At 37.0% G+C, this 14,252-nt stretch overlaps 1 protein-coding gene across 1 annotated transcript in view; it reads right to left on the bottom strand.

The window, feature by feature from the left end:
• The window catches only part of SCFD1 (sec1 family domain containing 1), a 52,455-nt gene extending 39,716 nt beyond the window's left edge, over positions 1-12,739 (bottom strand). The window contains exons 1-8 of the mRNA XM_009319341.1: positions 12,670-12,739; positions 11,712-11,800; positions 10,601-10,691; positions 9,641-9,763; positions 8,339-8,426; positions 4,167-4,256; positions 2,909-2,964; positions 1,296-1,381 (exon numbers count right to left, since the gene is read on the bottom strand). Coding sequence (XP_009317616.1) covers positions 1,296-1,381; positions 2,909-2,964; positions 4,167-4,256; positions 8,339-8,426; positions 9,641-9,763; positions 10,601-10,691; positions 11,712-11,800; positions 12,670-12,726 — 680 coding nt within the window. The 5' untranslated portion in view covers positions 12,727-12,739. The remainder of the gene's footprint in view (positions 1-1,295; positions 1,382-2,908; positions 2,965-4,166; positions 4,257-8,338; positions 8,427-9,640; positions 9,764-10,600; positions 10,692-11,711; positions 11,801-12,669) is intronic.
• Positions 12,740-14,252: the final 1,513 nt, after the last annotated feature.

Genomic DNA, 14,252 nt, shown 5'->3' with positions numbered 1-14,252 from the left:
TGGAAAAAGAATGCAGACATGCCTAAATGTCTTGGGTTATGGCTACATGAAAAATTTGTAGCGAAGACACGAAGGCTGTGAATTTGCAGAACATTATTGCAACCATTTCCCTTAAGCACATTAACCCTACAGTAAATGTGATGGCTGAATTACAGTGTATTTGAACAGAGTAAAAGCATGTTAATTCCATGCTCTGGATTTCCTTGAAGCAAGTATTTTCACGTAGATATATAATCTCAAGAGCCTTAGTCACCTGATTCTGAAAACCAAACTAAAGATCTGAAGCCGTTTAACTGGTTAAAGGTTCCCATGTTTCCCTTTCCTTGCATTTTGATTTTCTGAGGGTAATGATGCTATACTATCAGGAAAACAAGCCACCCCTCTGAAAGAAGAACAGTGGTTACAATTCAGTTCCCATGAAAATGAAGGAACTGGTATTTCACAGCTATTCTCTCTCCTCATACCTTTCAACCTCATTCCATTTTGCTACCCCTGATGTTTTTTATGTCTTTTATCCAAGTTCTGCTCTTAATTTGAGATAAAAATATGAATATTTTATATCCAGTTAGGAGATCACAACCGTTACCTTCAGCTACAGTCTTCCCAACACATCTCCTACCTTTTCACGTACAGTGTAAACTCCTGTAATACGCTTTCCTAAGGTAGCCTGTGGAGTATTCAACTATCTGGGGGCAACGGTATACATGGGAGGCAAGCATCCACAATATTTTTTCTCACCCCTCTTCCCCCTCAAAGGATTCAAACGGCCATGACTTAACAGTCCTTAACAATCTAATTATCCAAGTGGTAGTCCTTAAGCAGTTCTCCTCTGGTAGATATAGGGATCAGATGAGAAACACTTGCTTTTGACATAACTACAACTGATAACAGTGCTTACAAGTGAGAAAACAGGTATTTCTTTCTTTTTAATGGACTAAAGGTTGCTAACAGATACGTTCAGACATCCAACTGCGTATCGTGGTCCTGTAAATTGAGTGTATTTGCAGGAGCTTGGTTCTCACTGGGTTTAGAGGTTGAACAAAATTACCTGTTTCATTAAATAATTTTTGTCTCACTGTCCTACGACTGCACACTTATTAGCTAAAAAAGTTTTCAAACCAGTTATGCTAAGAGATTGGAAAACTCCCTTAAGCGTATACAAATTCTTTTAATATAGAATTTGAACCAAATTCTTGTAAATACAGTTTTCAGTACAGTGGTGACTATCCTAATGACATATTTCAGACAACTGAAATATGAAAAATAAAAATACATTGTTATTACTAACACCATACCTGAACTGGCCAGCTCCAAGTGTGTCACCTGTAAAAAGGCTGTTTCTGGCATCTCTTAGATTCTCTCTGAGCTTCTTATCTAATTTCTGAAGGGGGGCAAAAAACAAAACAGTGTTTAACAAACCAATGGTTTCCTAACCTCTTTATATCATCAACATTTAAAGATTTATTGTGCTGGTTTTGTAGTTTATAAATGTCTTAGCTGCAGGGAGTCTAGGTCCACTGCACACGGGAAAGAAAGAAATCTCTTCTTTCTATTTTCTCCCTCCAGCATTTATGTCTCTATCCAGGACTACACAGAAGATGTTTCCTTTATGTCCACTAATCTCCTCCCAGGCAATTAGCACCCTCTCGCTAAACATGCAAATAGAAAATACCAGTAGAAGGCACCAAGAGGGAACCACAGCAGAAGCAGCAAATTGGGCTGTCAGACACTGCCACACTAAGTGTTTCATAAAAATGAGATTACGCTCTATGAAAGCATGCACACCAACTGCTTAGATTTAGTAAGTGTTAAGGCTTCACTAACAAAGAATGATGTGAGGAAGACAGAAGAAATGAAGCACAGTGACTCCTAATGAAGACAGTGCTGTAGAGATTTTTAATTGTGATTTAGTTTGGTAATTTTCATCCCTACTTGATGATCAAGTTCAATGTCAGTTTAGTTTGATATAGTAAAAACGTCTTGTACTTATGGGGTTTCCCAATCATATAGATAAAAATTTCTTACTAAGACACACAGAAAAACCCAGGCCAGACAGCCACTTTTTAAACTGTGTAGATATAGCTTAATGGTTGTAAGTATAATGTCTGCCAGAAAATCTTGATAAACTCTAGATTAGGAATGATTATGCGTGTTCAAGTTTCTCATCAGCTGATTCCATAATATTACAATTTCGGCACTGGTGAGGCCGCACCTCGAATACTGTGTTCAGTTTTGGGCCCCTCACTACAAGAAGGAAGTTGAGATGTTGGAACGTGTCCAGAGAAGGGCAACGAGGCTGGTGAAGGGTCTGGAGAACAAGTCTTATGAGGAGTGGCTGAGGGAGCTGGGGTTGTTTAGCCTGGAGAAAAGGAGGCTGAGGGGAGACCTCATTGCTCTCTACAACTACCTGAAAGGAGGTTGTAGCGAGGTGGGTGTCGGTCTCTTCTCCCAAGTAACTGGCGAAAGGACGAGAGGAAATGGCCTCAAGTTGCACCAGGGGAGGTTTAGATTGGATGTAAGGAAAAATTTCTTTACTGAAAGAGTAGTTAAACATTGGAACAGGCTGCCCAGGGAAGTGGTTGAGTCACCATCCCTGGAAGTATTTAAAAAACGGGTAGATGAGGCGCTTAGGGACATGGTTTAGTGGGCATGGTGGTGTTGGGTTGACGGTTGGACTCGATGATCTTGGAGGTCTCTTCCAACCTTAATGATTCTATGATTCTATGATTCTACAGTTCCATGGAACTGAAATCAGAAAGGAAAACTGGTCTGTCTCCTTTCCAGTTTTATTTCCTTCATAAGGAAAAGTATACAATGACTCTAGATCTCTGCCTAGTACTGAGAAAAGTAAACAAGCTGTTAGGAAAGTTTTAAAACAACGATACTTGTTTAGAAAATAGTTTCTTACCACTGCCACCATTTCAGCTGCAGTTCCTCTTGAGCATCTGATTATAGGAATAGCTCCTAATAAAAGATATATTGACTTCTACATGCATTATAATTTTCAGATTATAAGTTAGTGTACTTTTCATAAAACAAGTTTTCAGTAACATTCTGAGATGAAATTTTTCAAGTGGACAATACAAACTTATATTAAATTTGTCTCTTGCAGTCTTTATCTGTGGAATAAAATACTATATAGAAATATTAAATAAAGTTTTACAAAAGTAAGTGAATACCTCATACAGGAATTTATGAGAAGTATAGTGTACACTAGAAAGATAGCTAATGTACTGTGGAGGTGACAAACTATCTCATATAGAAATATTAAAACTTAGTTTCAAAATGTTAGAAGTCCCTTGAAAATGGTAATAATAAGTACTGTAACACCACCACCACAATATAGCAGTTATAACTCACTGCAGGGTAATGTTACTTTCAAAAGCACATTTTCCATTGGCTTTCAGGTTTCATAATCTTTAGCTACTGTTTCTCGCTTTTCTATATAAATATGAAAATTCCAACACCGTAACAGTTTAAGTGACTGAGTAACAGAGTTTTAATTTGTATTACGCTAACACTTGAAGGAACTCAGTAGGTCCAAGGGAATCTCTCTTGAAAAGACTGCCCCATAGTGATCCCCAGCTCCCCTTGTAGGAACGCTATCTCAGACTGCCTGATTTCAGTGAGAACTCTGATTAAATGTCATCACTATGAAAAATGTATGAGCTAAACATCAAGAAAACTCACAAATAAAATAAGTAAATTTAATATATCTTCCTATTCCTTGAGTTATTTCAGTTAGATCTTTGCAGGGTTTGTGTGAGGGGTTTTTTTTTCTTCTTTTTCTGTGTGGGTGTTTTTTTTGGTTTTTTTTGAGCGCTACAAATCCAAACTCAAAGCACTATTGATCTTCATTGAAAACTAGGATTTTGTAAAAACAGTAAATCCAAACCTTTGCATTTCAGTATTCTTCTCCCATTGATACTGAAGACTAAGACTCAACTCCCACGTAGGACAGCCTTCATTATCTTTTGCAGTGATGTATAGCAATAATTTGAGCAAGATCATTAACCCACCCTGTGAACTATTAAGATTTCTGTCACAGATCTAATTCTGCCTTTAATTTGCTATACAAAATCACTAAACTTCTAGGTACCTCATTGAATATGGATCTTTTCTAAAAGGAAAACATATGGAGAATATGCTAGAATTTGACAACTTACCAAGTGTAACAAAAAAACAGAAGAGACTATCAACAATAGTGTCCATTATAGTTTCCATTTCTGTGTCCGTTATGTCTGGTCGGTTAATGGCTAAAACAGTGTGGAAAAGAGTTAAGAATAGGGTTAAAGAAGTTTATGCCACTTTAATACTGAGAGAGCCATCCTCTTCTTACCTAATGGCTGTTAACAGCCAACAGCTTTTGTTGCAGAAGAGATCAAATTGTGAAATGCCCCTCTTAGCATATCCATTGATTTTTTTCCTTTTTTCTTTTTTTTGCTTTTTTTGAGCAAAAAATTGGGAGAACTTAATTATTGCTCACCGTATAAGGTCAAACACTAACAATCTTTTCCAACTATCTCTGACAAAGCACACTGTAACTTCTGGATTGTGTTAGTATTGCATTACTAAAAACCTCCCAGAAAACCATGTTACAGAACAGAAATGGCCATCCACTTGGAAAGCATTTTTCAGATATAAAATCCTCAAGAATCACTTGTGCAATTTAAAGAGAATTACAGTATGCAGTCATCTATATTTAAAGATTCTAAATCCCACTGCTTGTAATGGATATTCCTTTTCTTTTTTCTTTTTTTCTTAATAGATTTACTGTCAGTCTCTAGGTTAGGGATAATTCCCAAGTTCTAAAACATTTCACACTACAGATAGAAAGATTTTGCTCACATATTTAGGTCAGAACAAGAGACATATAGCAACATTTCTATTAAATAATTAACACTGACAAGAATATAATAGCCAACAGTAAACATCAAACCTAATCTTAGCACAGGTCTCAAGTCAAGCACTACCTCACGAATCATGCCATAAAACCCATCCTCCTTTGTTTTATTTTACCTTTAAAGATTTCTCACATAATTACCTGTCTTATACTCTTTCTTCAAAAACGAACTTCAAAAAACTCTGAACATTAATAAGCCTTCTATCCCAAATTTATGCACGTCCAGCCATAATCATTCTCTAACTTTAAAGGTGTTTTTTTTCCCCAGCTTTTGTCCTTTAAGAACTTTAGAGAGATGGATTATATTAGCAATTTCTATCAGCAGCTATACTTAGTAAGTCAAACTTTTTACTAGGCTGCTAGGATAACAGCAGCAATAGAAGCACCCCCCTCAGCATTTTTTTTATTATGAGTTCAAGCTTCTGAAATATCAGAGCCAAGAAAGGCAGGCTGTTCCCAATATCTGTATTCTTCTGTAATGACAAAGCTTTGAAATTAACTGGGGCTATCATTCTGTAGTTATCTCCAACTAATGGTCTCCCAGTTTACAGGGGGGAAATAATCCTATTTTTACTCCCTTGCCTTTCTCGACTTTAGAATTTAATTCCCTTGCTATTACTATGTTTAAGGTACTCACTTATGATCTTCCAGTAATCTGCATACTGTCAGTGCAGTGTAACATGCACATTTTATGAGCACATTCCTTTTATCTGTACCATAGCAATCAACACAAATATTCAATATTACTGCTTCTTAGGTCAACCTTTGAGAAACTCCATTAATAATCTTTCAGTAAAATGTTCTATCATGTTTTCTATATATTCCTCTCTCTCCACTGTAACAAGCTTATTGGGGATGCATCTATTACAGAAAAGTAAGCTTAGATCTCCTACATTTTCTTGTTGTTTTACAAAATTGATCCAAATTTGGTAAAGAAGCATTCAAACAGCATCGAACAGGATGCCAGAAACATCAACTTCATACCAATATTATGCATTTACTCTTCCTTCTACACAGCTGTAGAAAAACAAAACCAAAGGAAGGAAACCTGAGGGATTATCTAGTCAGTCCTCTTGCCCAAAGATGAGTTAAACCTATGTTATTTCTGTGTCTAAACCAATTCCCAAAGCCTCCCAGTCACGAAAATACCATAATGTTTATTGGTAATCTATTCTAGTATTTCACTGCCTTTGATGTTAGAAAGTGCTCCTAATATCTGACCAGAAACTTTCTTGTTGCAATTTAAGCGCATCACTTCTTGTCCATTTACTACATGGACAGAGAGAATGTGTTATCTCCTTTCTGTCTGTGAAAGCCTTTTACATAATTGAAAAATGTTATCATGCTTATTTGTCCTGACATTACCTCTCTGTAAACGCAGTCATACAGCCAGGAAACCAGGAAACTGAAAATTAACCTTTTTTGTTATATTTGTTCTTAGTTCACCCATTCAGCTACCTGCGTGGCCACACACGGCAGTGCTGCTGCAAGAACAGCAGCTGTCTTTCATCACCGTCAGAATTACATTGACTTATGTAGATTACGAAACTATACACAAACTGACAGTTTCCTGCTAGGGTTATGCAATTTTGCCTCCAAAGGCAAAAAAGACCACTTCTTCTTCGCTCCTGCACTCCTACTGCCTGTCTGTGTCAGATCTAGAACTCACACAGCGAGATGCATTGGCTCAGTGCTCTAATGGAAAACTAATCACTCTCTATGGGAGATCAGATTTCCGTTCGATCGGCTTTTGGAAACAGCCCATTTCTAGATTGGTTTAAACATAGTGTGAAACCACGTGTTGTGTGGCAAATTTCAGCGGCCCAAGAGAGGAAAACAAACAACACAGAAACTGATGGTTGCAAAACATTTAGTCATTTAAATCCAAATTCCTTGTTAGCTAGGAATCTTATGAGAGCCTGTCAAGTATCTTTACATACACACAAACACATCACAAAAAAATTACTACTAAAACTCTTAACAGTAGGTTTTACTAGGAAAAAAAAAAGTACTTTCCAAACAAAAATGCCCTTCATTCTGACAATGGAACCAAACCCCAGTGTGAGACAGAACTCAATATTATGGATCTGGTTTTAAAGAAAGGTAACGACTTTGGGAATCGAGCAAGAGAGGAGAAAAATTTCACTGCTAAATGTTAGGCATATGGAGACTTCTCATCTCTACCTGGTCACTAGTATTCTGTGCATCCAAATAAATCAGGAATTAACTGTGTGACACTGTGTGTAGACACTGTGACTACACTAAAGTAATGAGGAGCTGCTGCTAAAAAAGGGCTATCTTGCCTCCGACTTACACACTTCTATTTTCTAATGGTATTTTCTACGGAACGAGTCAACTGAACAAACACTCTGCAACTCCAAGATTACTGGTTCTGATGTAAAAGGAGAAGATGAGGGAAGCTACAGCAGGGGCAGCAGGACAACCCACCCTGTAATAGCTAGCCATTTGAGTAAGAGGGGCAGAGAGGTAGAGTGATAGTTCTCTGTTGATTTAGCATATTGAATGGGTCAGGGGAGCACAAAAATCAGATCAAAGGAGGAAGGAAAACCATGTGGACAATTATGACAACTAGTATATATGTTGACTTGAGCTGCCACAGCACCATAGTTGTAGAGGTAACTGACCTAAGGCAGCCACTTGGTTTTCCTGCTAGGTTCCAAAACAGGTCCAATAGAAGTCCCAAGAAAAGAAAAAAAAAAGAGTTCCATGAGGCTGACTTCACTTGCAACTCTGAAACTTTACAAAGAAGCTGACATGCTGGGCTCGCATGCTCGCAGAAGCAATCAGCATTTCTTATTTTCTAGAATGCCCTTTCCCAGATTCTTCCCTGCGCTACTCCAGCCCCTGATTCTAATCGTCTCCCCCTGCACACCCCCACATGTTCATGTCTTGAATGAGAAAAGCAGGTACTGACTGGTCACTGTCTAGAAGCTACAAGAAACTCTTATCAGTTAAGGCCATCTTTCTTGCTTTGCATTCCTTACAGTAACTTTCCAACTGACCATTCACACAGAAACAAAATACTTAATTCCTTAAGAACTGCAGAAGTGGTGCCTAAACACAGCAGCCACCCAGTGTCTACTATCTACATGTGTAAACAATATGTATTTTTTCCTATATTATTCCATGTACAAAAAGCCCTACTATCCATATATGTCTATACTGCAGTTTTGCTTTACTAAATGTAATTTAAAAATACATAATTATTTTTCAGTATTACAATAGCCATGTAGTAAAGATGCTGAAATTAATATCTAAGAACTGCTTCCTTCATGACTTTACACATCTAACAGATTATCCTGAATTCTGAGCAGATCGAAGCAAAATAAAATCATTGCTTGTATTAGCTACAACTTCAAAAGTAAATTTCAACTTTGGACATTCCAGTATAATTTTTACACAAATTTTACTTACCACGATATGAAACAAGTTCTTTGTTTTGGTTACACAATACAAACATGTCATCTTCTAAAGTAATAAAATTAAGATATTGATCAAACACCTAGAAATCAAGGAATAATGGTCAGAACAGTCCAGAATGAAGCATTAAAAAAAACTACCTGTGATTTATTGCTACTTCTTTTTGAACCTTTTACAGAACTACCTATTAAAAGAAAGAAATGCAAGATACAATCTATCAATTATAAAGCCTGTGCAAGGACTGAGTGATAACACAAAACATTAGAGCACCTGAAAAGTGCTAAAACAAAACAGTCCAACTTCAAGTATTTCTGTGGACAGACAAATTTTTAGTAGCCAATCATCACTGAAAAAAAACATATGGAGGACATTACAATATTATAGGTTTATTTTTTATTAATATGAAGGACTACAACATAAACAGTGCTGAGCTCTCAGGCAGGATAGAGGAAAGAGGGCAATATCTACACAATAAGAGATTATAGCTCACAAATTCTCATTCTTCGGTAATATACCTGTACGTTCAGGAAAAAAATTAAACCTCTCTATAACGTAAACTGCTAATGGGACATCACAACAGAAAAATAGATTTAAGAAAGTTAGTTCACAGTGCTACACCAATTTACTCCTGCTTAAACAATACTACTAGTTTTCATTTCATTTCACAACAGTTTCTTTCTCTCATGCCAGTAGTATGCCCTAACAGTAGTGAGAAAAAGTGAATGTATTTAAGTATATATGAAAATAATTAGTTAATAATTTACAGGTTTTGGTACAGGCATTCAACAAAAATAAGAGGGTACTTATCTGACACCTGCCTTTACATCATAAAGGTATAGGAGTGTACTGAATAACTGTGTATGTATGAAACATCCACCTCTACAGTACACTGCCTATTTAAAATGACAACTGCACTCATACTGCACTTTTTGTGTATTTAGGAGCTAGAACCCCCACCCCGTTATATATGCACTGGATGTACTCATTGAGCTGATGAGATCGGGAATACTCTGAAACCACTGTATTTCCCCTCTTATCATTTAGCACAAAGGTCTTGCAGCACTTTGACTTTTTACTAAGCTGAAGTATAGTACTAAGCTGCATTACTGAGATGACCGTAGATTCCCTTTTTTCCCCCCCAGTAAATCTATGCCTGACATTGAATCTAGCTAAACATTTATTTTGTTCGTATTTCAGTCAGAAAAGCTGTGTATGGCACTGAAGTGGCCACGTAAGAATGCAATAACACCTGTAATGGCAGTATCTTTAACATTAGAGACTGGGGGATTTTCTTACCTTAGCCACTTGAGTTACTGCATTAGCACCTATGGCAGCATTTGCAATATCTTCCAGTTTACTTCTCGAAATGGCAGAAATAAAGTTTAAATAATAAGATTCATAAAGCTGGTTTCGAAGATCCTAAAAGGAAGAAAAACCACAACCTTTTTCCTGAATAAGTGCTAATATATTTCTGACTAATTAAAAAACATTCTTAGTTTTACTATGAGACGTTCCAAATATCCACAGTCAAACTAAATTTTTGGAAGTGCTTAGCTGTCTGTTCATACAGCCCTGCACGCAGTGTTTTGACTACATAACTAGATATAACTAACCTAACACAGAACTGCAAAAACCAGGAAATGAAATTTAAGCTACCAGATAGCAACTACTACTCCACACCTTACTACTGACCAAAAGTACCCTTTGCTCTTCTTTATTCCTTTGTTGAAGATGTCAACCTTCCATCAATTCCTCCCAGAGAATGTGAAAAACTGAGGTTAGCCTAATTCAACCCCCCTGCTCAAAGCAGAGTCAAATACAGCAGGTGGTTCAGGATTGCGTCCAGCCGAGTTTTGAACATCTCCAAGGATAGAGACTCCACAAACTCTCCAGGCAATCTGTTCCAGCATTCAGCCACCCTCATTAAAATAGTTTTTTCTTATGTTTAAATGGAATTGCCTATATTTCGATTTCTGCCCACTGCCTCTTGTCTTTTCACTCCCAAAACTCTCTCTCCGAAACACAGGAGACATATTTACCCTTCCACTTTCTGGGAAATTGAAGTTTTGCATGTAAAAACTTGGGGCAATATTTTTATGACAAATATGTGCTAATACATAAAAAATGCAAGCAAAGGTGTTCAGACATGCACAAGAACTAGATATAGAACAGTCACACTCAGGTGAGTGCAGGATTACTTCACACACTCTACCTCTGTTGCGTTCACTCATTTGAAACATTAAGCATGCAAGTTACCTGGCACATTCTGTCAATATTTTCTTCTGTTGGCATTACAAAGTAAACAGCCGGAACATCTGGAATGGCATCACGATCTGAATGCAAAAGCCTGAAATGAAGAAAAAACACCTCTCTAATGTGTTCCTCCTCGGATTTGTGTAAAATTATAAAAGTTAAAGAAATTATTTATTTATACAGACACATTTAATTTCCTACAGTTTCTCCCTATATTTAGCTAGATTTTAGCAAGAACAAAACATGAAAAAATAGCAAAATCGTATTTGTATAATTTTTGGCTGAATATATTAATAGAGGTCTCCGAAGTTTATTCAAAGCTTGAGAAAAGGCTTCGCAAATCTTCAAAACTAGATTAATACGTTCAGAGGAAGGTAAAATACTGCATCCACAAAGTTCATATACCAATTATTAATTGTTGACATGATAACAAAAAAACTGCATATCTCAGACTATTAAATTTGCCTTTCCTGCTCATTAAAACAAAGACAGGCAAGGTACTTACACGTTTCTCTAACATTTCTGCTGATATGTCAACATGTTAACTGTGTTTCCATTTCTAGCCTTCACTTAGTAAAACTTTAAACTTTTGAAAAAAAAAGTATCTTCAAAGATCCTCCATGACTATTACCACAGCTAAGGAATGACAATGAACTAAATAAACGTAATCTGGAGAAAGAGAAATGGAAATCTCTTAAAATAATACTTAAAAGATTCCATATCTTTGACAAGAGACAATTAAAATCTATGTACAAAAAGACAAGCAGAAAATAGGCACAGTCCCATGAAACAGTTTGTGCCAAAACAATTTTAAGATATATGAATACAGAGGGAATTGTACAGACAGACTCCCCAAAACACCTATTGGATAATTCTTATTTTTGAGCAGGGGCCTCCTCTACCTAGTAAGAAATCCTACTGAATAGTGTTTGGAATGACCTTTCCACTCCCTAATTCTGAATAATACCACCTGATTTTAGAAACAAGTCAGGGTATAATCTTTATTTTAGTGGTTATTCATCAAATGATTTTCAATGTTTCATTTGTGATTTTGGGGGAATATTAAATAAAGGGTTTTTTAGAAAAAAAAAAAAATCCTGATTTTTTTACTTACAGATGCAAAGTGATCCCCATATCTCTCAGCTCTTTCACTGACAGCAAAGGTGAGATTATATCTTGGCCAAATCTGTCATAAATGAGAACCTGAAATAGATACACATCTTTTTACAAAGTGGTGTAAAAAGTGGATACAGTAGAATACAGAATACAGTGGATACAGGAATTCAGGTTTCAGGAACTACTGTCCCAGCCTGAAAAGTGCTAAACATTTACCAATTTATAATACATCATTAATTTGTCACGGGCTTCCATTTGTGCTTACTAATAAATTAAAAAAAAAAAAAAGAAAAGAAACTCAATGACAAAGGGAAATAAATTCATTATTTCCATCTCCTGAAAAGCATCAGTCAAACAGGAATCTGCTGTCAGAAATTTGTTATTGTAAGTGCAGAATTTCTCTGACTGCATTTGGGAGGAAACAAAAGGAGAAGCAGAGAGGGAAAAAAGGAACTAGCAAAAAAAAAAAAAGACAACAGGATGGATGAAGAGACAGTATATATGCTTTGCAGTAGCAAAAACTTCTCACAAATTAGTTACTTTTTAAAGCTAATAAAGGTAGCTTGAGCTCAGTTGTCCTAAATTTAAGGCTATCAATAGTTCTTCCCTTTCTATGGGCTTCTTTCTGACTCTGTGAGTCCACCTGTAAGGTATCATGTCAGTTTCTGCCAACAGTTATCAATGAGACCTAAGTATATTTCAAAAACGTCCTCCTCAGTTGCTCATTAAAATATTGCCTAAAGAATCAGTCATTGGGTCTTCAAGCAGCCAATATCTCAAATATGTATTTTGCTCAGGAATTCTGATATTCAGTTCTGTATATTCATAACACACAGGAAAAACCATTTTGTACAAGTTAAGAACATAGAAAAGATACTGGAGTCAGTTAAAATTTGAAAATCTGAACTTTTTTGAACACTATAAAATTCTTCTATTCCTGTTCAAATAGTTCTTACCTTCCATACTGGTTCTCCTGTGCTGTTTTTAACAGGAGGAACATTGAAGTTCAGCATACGTTTCAAAGCCACTGGAAAACAAAGCAGAATAATGCTTTACTCTCTTTACACTTCAACAATAGAGACTAAATACATTACCAGGATTTTATTATACGTTTCATTTGAGAAGAAAACCATCATAAAATATAAATGCAACAAGTCACATTTTCATTATTTTTATGCAGCTTTCACCAACAAGTGGCACACATCAGCTAGAACTTATGGGCTCTGGAAGACACTGCAAAAGGAAACGAAGCAAGTCCCAAAACATGAAGAAAGAATCTCTCTCCTTAGTTATACGGGCTATATTCTGTCACAGTTTGCCTTAAAAATAATTCCAGTATCTTCCTGAAGGTGCATTCTGTACAGTAGGAACTAGTTTGCTTTATTCCCCTGATCTGCTTTTCCTACCCCACAGGAACAACAGTATACACACAAGCAAAAAATACCTTTTCACCTGACTCAAACTGATACACATTTTGAAACATTCTGAGAACTCACAGGAAGAAATTGCTGCTTTAAGGGGTACAAAAATACCCCTAATTTGCAGCAGGAAAACTCTTTGAAACAGGAATGAGCTTTCATTTAACTTTACATTCAACACAGAAACCAAAGCAGATTCCTTCACCTACCTCTAACTTACAAATCTATTAAGCGAGGAGTCCTTCCTCATTTATCTGATTAAACAATACACTAAGTGCTGTTCTCCCATCTTTGACTAGAAGCAAAAGACTATTTGCATCAATGTAAGTTAGTGGCTATTCTCTTCAAACTCATGAACAAAATAATCACAAAGCTCTGCAAAGAGGAAAAATCAGGGCAATGTACACCAATTTGCTCATAAATGGAGAGCAGTAGAAATGGTTAACTCCTAACTCTTTGGCTGAATGAGGCTTGTGAGCATACTCAGTGCAGTTCCCCTGGGGTTTACAGTATCACAGGACAGCTCAGGCTGGAAAGGACCTCACGAGATCTCCAGTCCAACCTCCTGCTCAAGCAGGGTCAGCTGTGAGGCCAGGCCAGGCTGGTTTTATCCAGTCAAGTCTCGAAACCCTCCAGCGATGGAGATGCCACAACCTGTAGCAACCTGTAGCACTGACTGTCCTTGTGGTGAAAAAGTTTTTCCTTATATCCAGTTTGAATATTTCAATTTATGCCTGCTGTTCCTCACCCTCCTGTCACACATGACCCCAAGGAGCCTGTCTCCATCTTCTGGAGTACTGGAGAGCTGCTGTTAGGTCCTCCCACGAAGCTGCCTTTTCTCCAGGCTGAACAAGCAAGCCCCAGTCCTGCAGCCTCACCTTACAGGGCAAGTGCTCCCAGCCCGACCTTCTCGGTAGTCCTTTCATAGAATCATAGAATCATTAAGGTTGGAAGAGACCTCCAAGATCATCAAGTCCAACCATCAACCCAACACCACCATGCCCACTAAACCATGTCCCTAAGCGCCGCATCTACACGTCTTTTAAATACTTCCAGGGATGGGGACTCAACCACTTCCCTGGGCAGCCTGTTCCAAGGTTTAACCACTCTTTCAGTAAAGA

This window comes from Pygoscelis adeliae, unplaced genomic scaffold (assembly GCF_000699105.1).
Source record: "Pygoscelis adeliae isolate BGI_AS28 unplaced genomic scaffold, ASM69910v1 Scaffold71, whole genome shotgun sequence".
Taxonomy (NCBI): domain Eukaryota; kingdom Metazoa; phylum Chordata; class Aves; order Sphenisciformes; family Spheniscidae; genus Pygoscelis; species Pygoscelis adeliae.
Note: the sequence above shows the minus strand (reverse complement) of the source record. Positions and strands in the feature narration are given on the sequence as shown.